The sequence below is a fragment of the Apaloderma vittatum genome, unplaced genomic scaffold (assembly GCF_000703405.1).
Source record: "Apaloderma vittatum isolate BGI_N311 unplaced genomic scaffold, ASM70340v1 scaffold7933, whole genome shotgun sequence".
Taxonomy (NCBI): domain Eukaryota; kingdom Metazoa; phylum Chordata; class Aves; order Trogoniformes; family Trogonidae; genus Apaloderma; species Apaloderma vittatum.
The window spans coordinates 1-15,705 of record NW_009708596.1 but is presented as its reverse complement, the minus strand read 5'-3'; the positions used below and the strand labels follow the sequence as shown (position 1 = coordinate 15,705).

At 39.8% G+C, this 15,705-nt stretch overlaps 1 protein-coding gene across 1 annotated transcript; it reads right to left on the bottom strand.

Annotated features, from left to right (window-relative positions):
- Nucleotides 1-6,598: 6,598 nt before the first annotated feature.
- Nucleotides 6,599-14,435, bottom strand: LOC104271819 (solute carrier family 22 member 15-like). The gene is made up of 4 exons (XM_009866614.1): nt 14,296-14,435; nt 13,276-13,348; nt 9,795-9,983; nt 6,599-6,688 (listed from the first exon to the last, which is right to left on the bottom strand). Exons 2-4 carry the CDS (start codon nt 13,336-13,338, stop codon nt 6,602-6,604), a joined length of 339 nt encoding a protein of 112 aa, XP_009864916.1. The 5' UTR covers nt 13,339-13,348; nt 14,296-14,435; the 3' UTR covers nt 6,599-6,601.
- Between the last annotated feature and the right edge of the window lie 1,270 nt (nt 14,436-15,705).

Sequence of the window (15,705 nt, the reverse complement as noted above, 5' to 3'; positions counted from 1 at the left end):
TTGAGGGGAAGACAGGGAAAAGTGTTTTTTAAAAGAAAGTAGTAGTGTTATCCCTAAGTGTTTTAACTAAATTTAAAAGGCCTTAAGAAAAACCTTAAATGGAAGGAGGACTTGTGGTCCTTAACTCATGAATTCCCACATTAATAAGGAAATATTTTGTGGTCTCCTAAAAATCAATTAAATATAAAATTGACAATAAAGCTCAACATAAAGAGGTAGCTTAAAAAAAATCCAAGTATTATCAGATTCTGCAATGAAAGGCAGTGCAATAAAAGTATTCACATGAAATATATACTTCCAATTTCTACATGACAAACTTTAACAAGAACAAAATAAAATTCGGGCTAGACTTTGAGGAGTGACAGGGATCAAATAGTTGAAATGAGTATTTTAGAGACATACTTGAAATCACAGCAACCACAATAAATTCTTTTATCACAAGTTACCCAGCACTTGTTTGCTCTATAACAATTTTCATCAGTTTCTGCAACGCTGATTTTTTTTTTTCCTAGAAACTAACACCGGAAATGCCTGTCTCCCAACCAAGTTCCATCTTTTAAAATTATTTTGTTTGAACACAGATGTGCCAGATACTCCCAGGGGACATCTTTAAGGGAATGTAACTTCCAAGATTGGCAAAGGTTTTCTTACTGCCATACTTTTTGCCTGCCTTCTGATAAAGTGGGTATAAATGCAGCACCTCAGATGTGTTGGTGGGAAGCAGTAACACACGTGCAAACCTTTTGTAAATGAGGGTTTACTTACATAAACGTACATCATTGTGCAAGCTTGCTGCATATACGAGAGGACCCATGGTCCTGCTTCATTCTACATACACACAGGAGAAAGCAGACTATTTCTTTTGAACCATTCTTCCAGGGGCAACCAGCTCGTGCTGCAAAAAATTTTAGCACCTGCCTATTTACTGGCAAACGAGCAACCACGATAGGGCTGAATTCAAGTGAGTTTTAGGTGCAATAGGGATTTAAACTCTAGACATTATTATTTAGCAAAGCTCAAAACAGGCTTTGTGTTTTATAGAAATCTGCTAGATTCTATGAAGCTTTGAGCAATGTGAATTTGTAAGGTTGATGAATGAACTAACAAACTCCAATGTGAGATTTTTAACTAGGTTTTATCGGTCTTAGAGTAAGCTTTGACATTTGCAAATCAGAAGCAAAGAGGCTCCGCAAATTTTTCTGCAATAGTATATATACTGCATGTTCTACAAAGCCAAAACTTTATCTTAAATCCTTAATTTAATTTGTTTGGTTTCTCAGAAACAAAAAAGCTTCTTAAGTGAACTGAGCAAGGAAAGACAAAGCAAACAAAGATAACTGTCCCCTAATGCTCTGGAGATGCTTGCATATACCAGTTTTAGCAAGTTGCATGGAAGAATTCCAAATGAATGCAGCTAGAACTAGTTTTGGACTATTGCTTTCCAGCAAAAACTGTCTTTGGCACTTGTATAATTCAATTCAAGGATGTTACTTTACACACAGTCCCTTATCAAGTTGACTGAGGAAATTAAAAACAACTTTTATAGAACAGGCACTTCAAATTAGAACAGAAAAATCTGCTCCCCATTAGGCAACAGAGGAGTTTTTTTTCAAAACAACAGAAGCCGTAAGTAGTACCAAAAATAAGAGAGTTCAGTAAATTCACACTGTCAGGATGAAAGTTTTACCCAGCTCTATTAGACTTAAATAACAGTAGCACCGAGAAAAATCCAAAGGCTACAATAAACTGGACAAGGCATTGAAAATACATTGCATGGAAAAATCCTGCATAAATTTGATCACCCACCAATTCCACATTTAAATCTGTCACAGAGGCTTTCTTATGTAGGTATCTTTCTTCCACTTAGTACATCTTGTAGCAAGATACAAGCAGCAAGACTTAAAATACAGCTACACCCTCAGCTTTCTCTTTGGTAAACAGTTGAAGATAGACATTTCTGACACAGGCATTAAATATGTCAGGCCAGACTACCTTCCACCATCAAAAAGCAGCACCGCTTTTGGGCTTTTCTGTTTACTGCAAGGTTTACAACTTGCATGCACAGATGCCTGGATTCAGCTGTGTCAAAGAGCATGATCAAAGCTCTAACAGGGTGGGCAAAGACATACATAGCACACCATCCTTCAGCTAAAACACCACCAACCAAATCCGCAATCAGTGATTACACAAAAGACTTGGGAACGAGAGTTTTAGCCCTAACATTTCCACTAACACGCTCTAAGAAAAGTAAGTTTGTTCCTCACTTTCCCCTTTTCCTCAGTAAGAAAAAACATTCGCTTTTGAACTGCTTTTGTACGCTTAGGTGAAACAGGCAGGAAAACGTATGGCTCAACCACATTCCCCATGGCAACCTGAACACAGAGTCACCCGTGGGTCTCCTGTAGCACGGAGCTTCCAAGTTTCTGGCGCATCAGGAAGTACCTTCTCTATCCCTAAATGGAGAGCACTAACTTTGTTTTTGAGGAAGCATTTTAAAAAGTAAACTTGTCAGCTCACTTCCTTAATCTATTCTCTTCAGCCTATCAGAAATAGCCAGGTAGTAAAATCCCTTTTGAAGGCTGAAGTGTCACTTCATAAGAAGCACAGTGACAAAAATGCATCAAATAATTCTAATCTCCCTTCTTCTTTCAAAGGGGAAGCTGGAAAAGTAGGTGATGACCAGTTATACAGCATTGTTCAAAAGAAAGCTTTACGGATTTTAATCTTAGTGATATGTGATTTCACAGAAAAGCTGAGTCCAAACGGAAACCGAAGCGTGCCACATCTCATATTGACCCAAAGCAATGTTTCATCACTAACACAGTAGTGCTGAATAAAGCTGACATTGAAAAGGAAATTATGAAACCAGCATCCCAAAGGGACATCCTGGAACCAATGCTAGCTCTGAAAGGAGAAGCTTCAAGTCAATACAAGCAGCAAGAAGCGTGTTTCCACCCAATGGCTACTATCTTGTGTTTTCACTTAGCCTTGCCCTGAGGTGTTTCTGCTGAATCTGCTATTCTTTTGACTCCCTCCAGCAAACTGCCCTCCACACTGTCTCACATAACCTCTCACTCTCCTTCACGCCTAGCTGTATTCAAGTACCACTTGCACAGTCCCCAGAGAGCAGAACCCCAAACACATCTCACCTGAGACACTATTAGGATCAGTACCATGAGGAAGCCTCTCTGTCGCATAATCCTCCTGGCTGGAAAAAAAATACAGCTACAACCAAAGGAATCAAGGGAAGGAATTCCCATCTCGAGGGTAGGTATCCTAGTCCCTGCACAACACAGAAAACAGTTAACAACGTAGGCTGCTCAGTACACGAAGCCACTCTAGCAAAAAACCGTGGGATAAGCTTGTTATACTTCACTCAAGGAAAGTTATTGAATCTCAGACTCTTTGCATTACAGTATGTCATAAACTGTGAATATATCTAATGCTGTACCAGCCTCTACTCTCCAGAAGCTCCTCAGGGTAAACTTACTGCCCAAACAATGAGATTTACTAATTGGCCCTATGCAGACTGCTTACATACAGCTTCGAAGTCACAAGATCCCTCTGACCTTCTGCTTGGGCTTTCAAGTAATATGGTTTGTCAGACCCACCACAGCAGGCACCGTTCATCTGAAGAACTCCTGCTTAGCAATAACACTCCATCTAGACAGAGAAAATGCTGACCATGTAGGCTACAAAACACTGTGTGGCTTCTCTCCCCAATGAATGCTACATATATCACAAGTATCTCTATTACAAAGCATTACGGTCTATGAGTAAGAAAAAAAAAAAGTGATCCTACAGGATCAAAAGGGCAGTTCTTACAAAAGAAACCTCTCTGAAATAAAACCTAACGTATCTAATGGATTTGGGCTTCAGAACAAAAACCAGGAGAGCAAGTAATTGTAAGAAGGCTGATACGGCACTGGGGAACTCATCCCGGAGAGATTCACTGCTGTAAAGCCTCTGAATTAACTGGCCAGGGTAAGTAACAATAGAGAGTTCTTACAGTTGACATAGCAAAAAAAAAAGATGCTGCCTTTTAAAATTCCAAGGGTGCAAACACAGGAGAGATTAAAGGTTAAAAAATACGCAGCAAATTTTATGGGGAAAAAATATTTGCTGATGTATTCTTCAGTCCTGTGTTTGCAAATGTACACACGTATACTTATGATACAAAAACGCGAAGTGGAGAGATCAGTTTAACTATGAGGACTAACATGAAATCTATCTCAGGTCCTGCAAAGAGTGATCTCCTTTACAGCATTTTACTGTTCGACCAAAAATTATGTTTAGATGTCCTGTGGCATGATCAGCATTGCCAGTAGCAGATGACACAGTAAAACTGTGTAAGTTCCTGTCTGCCTCTCAGATGACTTACTCCACCTACCGACCGAAGAGGGATGGTGGCAGCAAACACCTAAAAACCGGGTTGGGTGTTGGCAGCATCTTAATAGCGCCAGGATTATCACTGTTTGCTTCTAAGAAAAATGGTTTCATTTATTTTGAAGCCACCAGCAACAAAGAGTCATTCTTCCAGCTATCCATAATTTAAAATATGAATGCAAGCTAAAAAAATTCTTTGATCAAATACACTGACCTTTCCAAGTATTTTTGAGTACCTTACTTGGAGCAATTTCACTCATACAAAATGGCCAAGTAAGGCAGAAAAAGTATCCATCTGGGTTTAGAAGTGCCCTGCCACATCTACAACTATTCAACAGTCTGGAAAAAAAATGCAAAGTGAAGACTGCAGGCTGGAATTCTTCTAGTGAATCTCATAACACAGGTAAAAAAATCACAACACTGACACATTGTCCACAGGAACCGAAGTTCCCGATTTTGCTCACAGTCAGTGCCTCGATTGAGTTCAGGCCAAGGGGGTGCACTGTGCATGTGGATCCGCAGTCTCAGGGCTGCCCTCGGCACCAACCAGGGGAGCTGCACTTTGCTCAGCGTCACAGTCCCCACTGAAGAAAATCCAAGCAGCTAGGTACAAAATTCAGACGCTGTTTACTTTCATTTATTTTCAGAGTGAAGGACTTTCCCAGATTAACCAGATAATACTCATCAGTCAGCCTTTTTTTGTCCTTTTTTTTTTTTTCTTCCTTGGTCTAACACCCACAAAAATGGCTAGCAAGCCTGATGGTGTACTTGCTGCCATTTTGTGGCACTTGGGTGGGAACTCCAAGTATAAAGACCACAAACATTTTATAGAAATCAATCTTAATAAATAGCCACAAGTTGGAGTGAAGATAACAATGTAATCAAGAAAACTGAATCCTTTTAAGGCCTCATCTTTGTAGTTGGAACACTTTCTATGTTCATGTTTCAAAATTCCATACCCCTCTACTGAAGCACTTACAGAAAGTTCAGCGTAAACAGAAGGGGGAAGTTATCCTCCTCAACAAGGAGAAATAATAAAGTGCTTGAGCAAGCACCTGGTTAAGAAATATCATCAAGTAACCAAATGCTGTCTCAAAAAGGTTTTCCTGCTCCCTTCTTTTTTTTTTTTTTTTCAAATGAGAACTTCACTCTACAAACAAAATTTTAAAATAAATACTAGCAGCTTCCTGGCAACAACCCCCAAAATGTAACAGCATCCCACATTTCCTCTTACCATGTGCAAGTTGTCTCTTCCAGAAATGACTGGTCCGCAAAGATGAGCTATATATTCCAACGCACACCTCACACACGTCGTATTTGATAAACACCTCATCTACATCCCACCCATGAAATTATATCCTTCTCAGAATTATTTCACTGCACAAAGAAGTTGCTGAGCTTCATGACTTATGGCAAAGTGAAGACAAGGTGAAACCAGGCAAAGTTAAAGACAGCAGTGCTGAGATGTGGGCAACATGTGGCAAATGTATGCATAAGACAGTCCAAGGAAATGCTTGGTGGATGAAAAGAAGGGGAAAAAATAAAGAATCAATAATGTCCTTATGTCTGCAGGCTTCATGGTCCCTTTTTTTGTAGTCCTTCTTCCCAGCTTTCCATTAAGTTAACGCACAGCTCATGACTAACCAGTTGCACCCTGTAACTCCACACAGGTGTCCATGTGCACAGAAATATTGCCTCTCCCCCATTTGATGTGCAGAAGTAATTTTAACATACAGTTTCAGGAATTTGTTCCCATTGGAGTAGCACAGAACAATTCTGTGACCACTTTCAGTCTACAGACAAGAAACAATGGATGTTTTCAAGTTCATCAACTTATACTGAATCAAACCCAACCACTCTGAGAATAAAATACAAAGATGTGCATTGATGAGCTGGCCAAATCTGTCTAAGCCTAGGTAATTTCCCAGACTTCAGAAATATATGATTCCACTCTTGCTGTCTCACCTGGTTTCAAAAGCAGTCTGTGCACTGTTATCCTTAACCACAAGAATCGGAACAGGTGTCTCTTACGTAGTGCATCAGTGGCGCAATAAGTCTGAACAGTACTCAAACCCCTCCCACAGTCAGGAGAAAACACAGCTGCTTGCCCAATTACACATTCCCTGGTGGGCGAGGTCCCCAGTACTCATCTTGCAGCTGGACTGACTGGACAAGTAAGAAAAGGCAGAAAACAGGCCAGAGTTTCTTCTTCTCATTACTTGATCATGTGAGTCTCTTCATCAGCATCATAAAACTCCTCATCTTCACTTCCACTCCCTGCAGAACTGTCTTTGTCTCCAGACTAGAAACAAAAATGAAGTCACTGGTTAGCACAGAAGCCACTAAATCTCAAAATACACAAGCATGAATGATTACCTCTCTGTGTAGAGGGGAAAAAAAGTAAGAAAAGACAGGTCAAATCACTGTATTAAAACTTTGTAAAAGATATTATGTGAATTAAGATTTCTTTGTGTCCTTGGTTCTTCAAAATCTCTCTTAAAGAGATGGGCTTCTAGTGGATGGATTTTCTCTGTTCCATCAGCACGCTAGAGAATACTGGCAGGAGAGAGACTGGCTAGAATGGTTCTGAAGTGACAATCTACTCTGCTTTCTTAATTTAAGCCTAAGGTCCCTACTCCGTGGCAGGCTACCGGAAACAGAGGCTCAGAACGCAGAGATCACTTGATTAGGTAAGAGCTTCTCCACCCTGAATTATTACTTCTCGATGCGTAGCACAGGCATTTGCCTAAGCAAGTTCAATTAAAACGATGCCCTTGCAATACTAACTAAAGATGTTATGAAAAGGGAAATAACATCACCACTTCATATCTTCAGAAAGTAAACTCCCTGTTACAGACACACATATTCCAGCCAGTGTCCTTTTTACAATATAATTTATACCATATGCCCAAAGTAAGGTCAGCTATTACAGCCAATTGATTTTTATTTGGCCAGTGTAGCATTTTTCCACAGAACTGACACAAATTATTCCAGTTAACAAGATTCTCTTGCTAGTGTAAACTCCATCTAGTTCGAGTATTTAGGATTCTTTTTCCACTATGCTTGCACCCACTCTAAGACTTCTGCCTGTCTAGTCATATGCAAAGAAGGACAAGAGAGAGGGTGAAAAAGAGAAATGGAAATCATGTTCCTGACTGACAGTACCATGCAAGCAAAATCTGTAGCTTTAGATCTGTCTTCAGAGGAGTTTTGCTACAGCAATGTGCGTTAACTGCAGAAGAATTTCAAACAGTTTCAGCACTAAGACCTGTCAGAAGATATAAAGGGAATCATGTTACGCTTTTTTTTCCGGGTTTCTAAAATTATTTGAGGAGAGTCAGGCTATCGCTGGAAGCTGTCCAACTTGGATATCACATTCATGTATGTTAACAGGGACAAAACCTCCATTCTGTGCAACCAGAACACATGTTAACTTGAAAGTAGTCCAGAAGGACAATGGATTCCACAGGGGGAATTCAGTGTATGCCAAATAAATTCTACATCTTTCTTACAGCAGCTTAGTTAGACCTCTCCATGGTCTTGTCAAATAGGGTTAATATTTAAGAGCTTTCCATTTTATCAGTGCTTTTCTTGTGAGCTTTAAAATAAATCCCTAATGTGTCACAGGCTTTAAAGACATAACTTCACTGAAGTTACAGGATTACTTCAGGCCCAAACCAATGACTTTTTTTCCATTTGGATTCAATAATTTTAACCTGAGGAAAAGTGATCCTGAAGAATGTCCTCACTTTTTTATGTATATATTTTTTTGGTGGATCCTGTTAAGGTTGGAATTTTTAAGAAACCTGCAGAAGTGCAAGCAGGGACGATTTAAACCTGAGAAGTCTGCTTGCCCTAAGTGAACTAAGTTGTGCAAACACTGATAGACAATACTTGTCACTCCAAAGGGTGATACTGACCTCACTTGGTTCGAAAGGATAATAAAAACGTGTCTTTCCCCTCTCTAAGCTGTAACACCTGCACTGTTAACTAGAATTCTTTTTTGTTAGTAAGCCATCTGCACAGTTGAGATATAATAATAATGATGTAATTAACAAAATAACAGCTGGTGTAAACTTGATGCAAATATATATATGACGGATTTGTGTGACCAGCAAGACTGTAATGTCGTTACACATTACCCAGTATGGTTAAAAATTTTTGTAAAATATGCATGTAAAGTAGCTAAAGTATAAAATGAATTCTTACACGGCTGCCTCTTTCAAGGTTTTTTCAAGGGTGCTTTTGCCACTAAACCATGCTGTCCTGTCAAGAATTATTACAGCTAAAATTAGTAAACAAGGCAATGTGCTGAAGCCTTTGAAAGGAAGCAACTGTTCTCATTCCAGGAATAAATGCTACTCTGCCTTCTGATTTCTCTGAAAATAAGTTTATACCTATGTGTGAACCTCAGACTGCTTGACCAAAAATTAATCAAATGAAAGCAAAACGTGTTGTAACAATCCTGTCTCATCTCAGCCTAACGGGACAATTCACATTTTTTGTTATGAGTTGTCCTTATTCCATTTTTATTAGTCTATCAATACTTAAAATCTTGGGACCAGGATTTAAACCTTACCCAAATCCAAACACCCACATCCAGCTCTCTAGATACTTCTCTCTAATCCCAACTCCATTCACAGAGGAGTAGCCATGTAAAAAATACTCCACACAACTCAAAAGATGTACACACTTCAAGAGGTGTCCAGGAGTTTGATAAAATGAAGTATAAAGCGTAATGAAAAGAAAAACATTCAAGGAAATCTCACTGCAAACCACCCCGCTGCCACATTTATACATGGTTACACCTGGGAGTTTTGCAGTTCTAATGTTTTCACTGAATCCCATTTCCCAGATTCAACAGTGGGACAGATCTTGGAGGTTAGTCTAGCTTTAATCCATTTCAAAACTTTCTAGGACAGACCTAACAACTGACACCCAGAAGAGCCAGGGCAAGTCAGGGCAGAAGTAAAGTGTGCTGCTTCTGAGAAGAGACCTTCACAAACAGGCTTGTTTGGGGTTTGGGGGGTTTTCTGGGGATTGTTTTTTTTTTAAAACATCTAAGGCTTCTCAAACCTCAATGGTCCGCTTTCCATGAAAGATGCTGCAGAAATCCATCTTAGAGATTAGAGAAGCACAGACACCACCAAGATCTTTATCCCAAAGGAAAAGATTGTAAGCTTTTGGCCTTGAAGGGATGAATTAACCCAGCAGCACTTCAGCCTGCATTTCTAGACAGCATTTCAGATGTGATGGTATGGCTACTAAACCATCTTCTATATCTCCTTGGGGCCTATCCTCCATAGGCCAAGAATCACTATCCTAATCTATTTAGAGTGGCATATTTAAGCTGACAGCTGAAATAAACGCAACAGAAAAGTACGAGGAAAAAAATTAAAATTACATACCTGTGAGCCATCTAGGGCTTGCAATGACATGGCTTCATCACCCAGCCTCCAGTATGAGCATACCTGCAGGTCTGAAATAGTTTCTAGCAAAGGACTGTTTAAGGTCTCCGGCAACAATAAACTTAAGAGTCCAGACAAAAGACCAGTCGCTCCAAACACAATGTAAGGCAGAGACCACTGCACAGATTTCTGGAAAAAAGAGCATAGAGAGCTAGTTTAGACTGATTCACTCTAGTTCATATTGAATATTAAAGAACTTAACCTTTACAACCATTCCACCTGTCAGGTGTTTGTATTCATATTTAGCATAAAAGTCACCAATCTTAGTGTTGTGTGGTGCGTTTTTTTAACCCATATTGCAACTCTATCTTACCAATATTATTAGATCCACACAGGTTCTGGGATGGACCTTAAAAGAAATGCCCGATGAATTTACACTCAATTCTTGTCCATGACATATGTACTTTACAACAAATGCGATACCACTTCATAGCAGGGAAGGGATATCACAGAATCAGAGATACGTTGGTTGAAAGAGATCTCTAGGCCAACATATCTAGGCCAATCACATACTCTAAGTACAGCTATAGCCAACATTAGACCAGACCAATCATAGCTTTGTGTAACCACCCAAAAAAATGTCCAAGGGTGTAGATTCCTCCTCTGAGTAGACTGTTCCAGAGCTGCATTAAGCCCCGCAAAAAGAGAGTTTTCCAGATTTCCTATCTAACCCCCAAGTCAAAATCTGTGGCCCTTGAACCCTGCTGAAATGTTTTCAACTGCTTGGAAGATCAAAGGTGCAATATTGCCTCAAGCCTTCATCTGAAGCCATGTACTCTAGACCCTTGACTATCTTCATTACCCTCCATTGGATCCTTCCCATTATTTTTTTTAGCATCCCTCTGGAACTGCAAGGGAACTTAATCTGTGGGCCACACACCTAATTACGCTTGCTGCAGCTCAGGGTGTTCGCCTGTTTGTGATGTGAGGACACCGACAGCTCCCATGTAACTTGTCATCCACTGCTGTACCCAGGCACCTTCCAGCAAAGCTGCTACTCAACCAGCTGGTTCCCAGTCTGTGCTGACCATGTAATAAGTGCACACCAGAAATGGAATTTTGTTTTTCTTGTTTGCCTTCACGGGATTTCTCTTGGTCCCAGAGGTCCCACTGGACTCAATCACTGCTCCTTATTTCACATCCTCTAAAAATAAGAGGATGTAATTCATCTTCCACTTGTCACCAGCCACCAAATACCGAGTCTGTCACTACCCCTTTGAGCCTGACAGTCCATGCAACACTCAAATTTAACATTCCTTTCATCTAGGACACAATTCCTCAGCTTCCAAACAAGAATACTGTGGGACGGTGTCAAGCAAAAGCCTTTCCTGCTCTCCTCCCTGTCCTCATCCATGTTACCTTCTGTGATGAAATGACTATCAAATCAAACTGTCTAAGAATGAATTGTCCTTACTTACTCTGTGTTCACTGATCCCCATCACCTCATGGCCTTCATATGTTCAGAAACAAACTCTGAGAAGTCATATTCCATGATCTTCCCAGAGACTGGGACTGAGCTGCTCAGCCTGTAACTCCCTTAGATCCACCTTCTGATCTTAAAGACACACGTGGCATTAACATTTTTCCCACAGTTACCAGTGACCTTTCTCTGCAACAATGGTTTATCACAGACAATGGACACTTGCCTCACTATCACAGCCAGCTCTTTGACCACCTCTTAGGAATCCTATCCCATGGAATGGAAAGCTTTCAGCTTTAAGTGATCTTGAACCTATTGCTCCTCCAATGTTTGCTGGCCCTCTGCTTCCTCAAGTGTGCTGACATGCACAGAGTCTTGGGATCAGGCTTTGCCTATGAAGACTAAAGCAAAAGTGTTAAGTATTTTAGCTCATTCCATCTCACCCACCAACAGGATGTTCATCCCACTCAACAACAGGCTAAACATTTTCTCTAAATTTCCTTCAGCTGATGGAATACCTGTTTATGCTCCTTGCTAGTTTTAGCTTCAATTGACCTTTGGCCTTCCTGTCATCGCCCCTGACAGCCTAAGCAATACTCATATTCCTCCTTTGATGCCTATCTTTGCTTTCACATGGCTTGCTACAAGCAAAACTGCACTGGGGGAAGGTGTGTGCAAAAATATGAGTCATCTACAGTATAGCTCCAAAATGCATATATTCACTTTCAGATGACCCATAAAGCAGGCTGTTTTTCAAAAAGGCGAGAGTTTAGTTGTTTGTTTCAAAAACTCACTTTGGACAGTAAAGAGCAATTCTAGACTGAGAAAACAGCAGGCTGTGATCAAATACGAGAGCAACATTTCATCTCTTACTTTTACAATTAACTTTTCCCATTCCCACCCTTTTTATAAGATCCCCAGACAAAAGATACTGAAAATGCAATAAACTAGTTTAAGAAATTCCAAAACACAAAACCAGTTAATTCCTTCCTCAAACCACTGTTATTTAAACAGACATATTTTCACTTTCCCAGGATCCCTTCTAACATGACCATCCAAGATTTCTGTCTCCTGCAGCACCAAATCTCTGCTAGCTAAAATAATGGGTGTCCCAAGTGCTACACAAAAGCTGTCTATTCAATCTGCCTGGGTGACCTGCACCAGTCTTGGCTTTGGCTGGTGTACCCCGGAGGTGCTCATGCTCTTCACCAACCCAGCGCTTCATGCTGCAAATTAAAAGGCTCACTGTGCTCATCCGCCCTTCTGCTACCCCTCTGCCTGACACACCAACATGGCAAATAGCAGAGAGGAAAGTTATTCCAGATGAAATGTGTCACATTAAAAGGAATTGTCACCTGAACTCAGCAAGCAGTTTGCAGGAAAAGCTGGTATGCTCTTTTACCTGCATACAGGTAAGACTACAAACATAGAGGACAATACCAGTATCATCCCCATGTTTCATTCTTCAGAATTTTTCTTTGCCTTGACAGATGGCTGTGAAGCTTGTGCTCACAAGTCTCCACATCAGCACTGAATTCATTGAAAGATAAATGACTGCTGATAATTTTAATCCATGGATACTCAATGAAGTACACTGACAGTAAAACTAATTTATTCTCAGAAATATGAGTTATTGAGCCCCTGTGCTTTACCTCGGAACAGTGTATCTTCTAACTATGCAGGTTTTTAATTATTGTTCACTTAAGGTTTAAAAATTGTATCATCATCTTGGTATTTTGAAATAACTCTATTGCTAAAGTCTACTAGCTAAGTGCCACAATTTTTAGAAGGCTAAACACCTTTCAAACTAAGTAATGCTGAGACTTTGTCTAATCATACATTATATTTCAAAGCCTTTGGCCTACAGCAATACTTAAGACATGAATTTTAAACACCTTAGTTTATATACAAAATTTATCAAAAATACTCCCACCTCTAAGCCTCTCATACATCACAACCACAAAACAAAAATATACATAACAGTGAGAAATTCTGACAAACCAACGAAGGGACGAAAGGAGCAATGATTCCACCAACACGGGAAAACATGGAGCAGGCACCCATTCCAACATTCCTAAGAAGAAAAAGATCATTAATCAGTGATGTTTGCATAGGAGAAATTATGGCTTTTCAAAAGTGCCACTGAGCAAGGAAAAAAAATCCACCTTGGTTGTGACCCTGACCACATTAACTGGCAAATAAAAGTCAAATATAACTGAAAGCATCCCAAAACAAGAATTAAAACATATGTTTTGTGCTTAAAAAGAAGTAAAACCCACATGCACGTGCAGAATTTCAACACACATACACATATAAAGAGGCAAAAAAGTGCAATTTCAGTTAATGCATCTTGGCTCGGGCTGAAACTTTGGCTAAATTCCTTTAACCAAATCCTATTCATCAGCAGATTTGTCCATCTGCAAAAAACACCACAGCATAATTTCGCTGGTAGCTGATCACCTGGTTAAAATATCTATTAAAAATTGCACTCATACCATAAGATAGATGCTTTTGTCTGCTGTCAGCACAAGCATGGGGTTACTTCCGCCTCTGGTGAGTGAAATCTTAACGGTTGCTTACATACGGCCTAGGAAGCATCAAGTTGTGTTTATAAAGCTTACTGACCAGTCATCTTCTGTGCTGCTGGTTAAGCAAGTGTGAATGTTTAATAGACTTGTCTTTGTGCTTTACAAAGCACTGAAAAAGTTACAGATGTCACTCGCCAAAGAAATATCAGCAATACTACTGTTATCCTTAGTGAAAAGAGGACTGTGAGCATACTAAGCAGGTAAAGAACTATTTTACTGTTATACAAAGACTACAGTTAGTGTGAAGACTCCAAATCTGAGGGAAGAGGAAGGGAGAAGGAAGAAATTTTGCATATAAAACTACAGATAATCATATGTGACTGAAAATCTCAAACAAAAAGGTATAGTTAATAGAAAGAAGTAAATAGCAGAGTAAAAGGTGATCAAGTGAGAGAACCAGAGAAGGGAAGACCTTAAAATTAACTTGTGTTACCTGATCACTGTGGGATAAAGTTCCGATGTGTAGATGTAGACAATGTTAAACGCAGCACTGATTGTCAGTTTCCCCAGCAAAGATAACGAGCGACTATTCACCACTGCAAACACTCCAGTATCTGATAGAGAAAATATGACCATTTTAAGGCTTTCAAACACTCAAATACATCTTTCTAATCAATTCAATCATACAACAGTATGGAGTGAAAAGGAAACCATTATGACAGCTAAGCATTTTCTGTTAAAGGACAGTATTTGTCAGAGGTGATCTGTATCTTCAGGAGAACTCTCAAAGGTCTAGAGAATCCAAGGAGCTTCCTTTCAGGCAGTAATGGCAGAAATCATGCCACATAATTTATACTCTTTGTCTACATTTATTTGTGCAATCAAATTTGTACAAAGAGGAGAACTCTCCATGTAACACGCTGTGAAAAAAATAACTGAAGAAATGCATTTTAAATGCATGGCACACTTGCTACTAGCCCCAAGCTGTTTCCATTCTATTAAATACAATCCAATAGAAAACAACTGGGATAAATGACTGAACAGTCCCAGAGACTACAGAATGGAACTACTACTAAATAACAGCAAAAAAGAGAAACTGAGTTTTCCTTTCCTTGTCCTCAATGTTACAATAAGTGACATCTTTAAAACACTGAAATCCTGCATTAAAGCTGTACTACTACAGCAAATTTTAGAAATACAATATAAAAACCCTATAAACATAAAAAACCCTGAAACTAAACCTCAACATTTCCTGAGAACTAAACTAGTTCTGTCAGTAAGTTGAAGAAAATAATAATGGATACATTCTTCAAAAGCAACTATGTCTTTTTTAGTAACAAGAGCCCTATTCAGGGTCAATTCCATTGTATGATACATGCTTCTAACATTATTACTTTGGAACAAAAACAAATGACAGGAAGATGCTGTAAAGACCCACACCAAATACCCCATCCAGCTCAGTTCTGTCTGAGCAGCCAGTGCTTATTCAACTTATACCAGGCACACTGGAACACACATTAAATGACTACCAAGGAGGGCTACAGCATAAGCCACTGCTGCTTTGAACAAATCATAGAATGTCAGGGGTTGGAAGGGACATCAAAAGATCATCTAGTCCGGCCCCCCTGCCAGAGCAGGATCACCTACAGTAGGTCACACAGGAACGTGTCCAGGCGGGTTTTGAACGGCTCCAGAGAAGGAGACTCCACAACCTCCCTGGGCAGCCTGTGCCAGTGCTCTGTCACCCTCACAGTGAAAAAGCTTTTCCTAATGTTTTTGTGGAACCTCCTATGCTCCAGCTTGCACCCGTTGCCCCTTGTCCTATCATTGGACATCCCTGAGAAGAGTCTGGCTCTGTGCTCCTGACACTTACCCATATTTATAAACATTAATGAGGTCACCT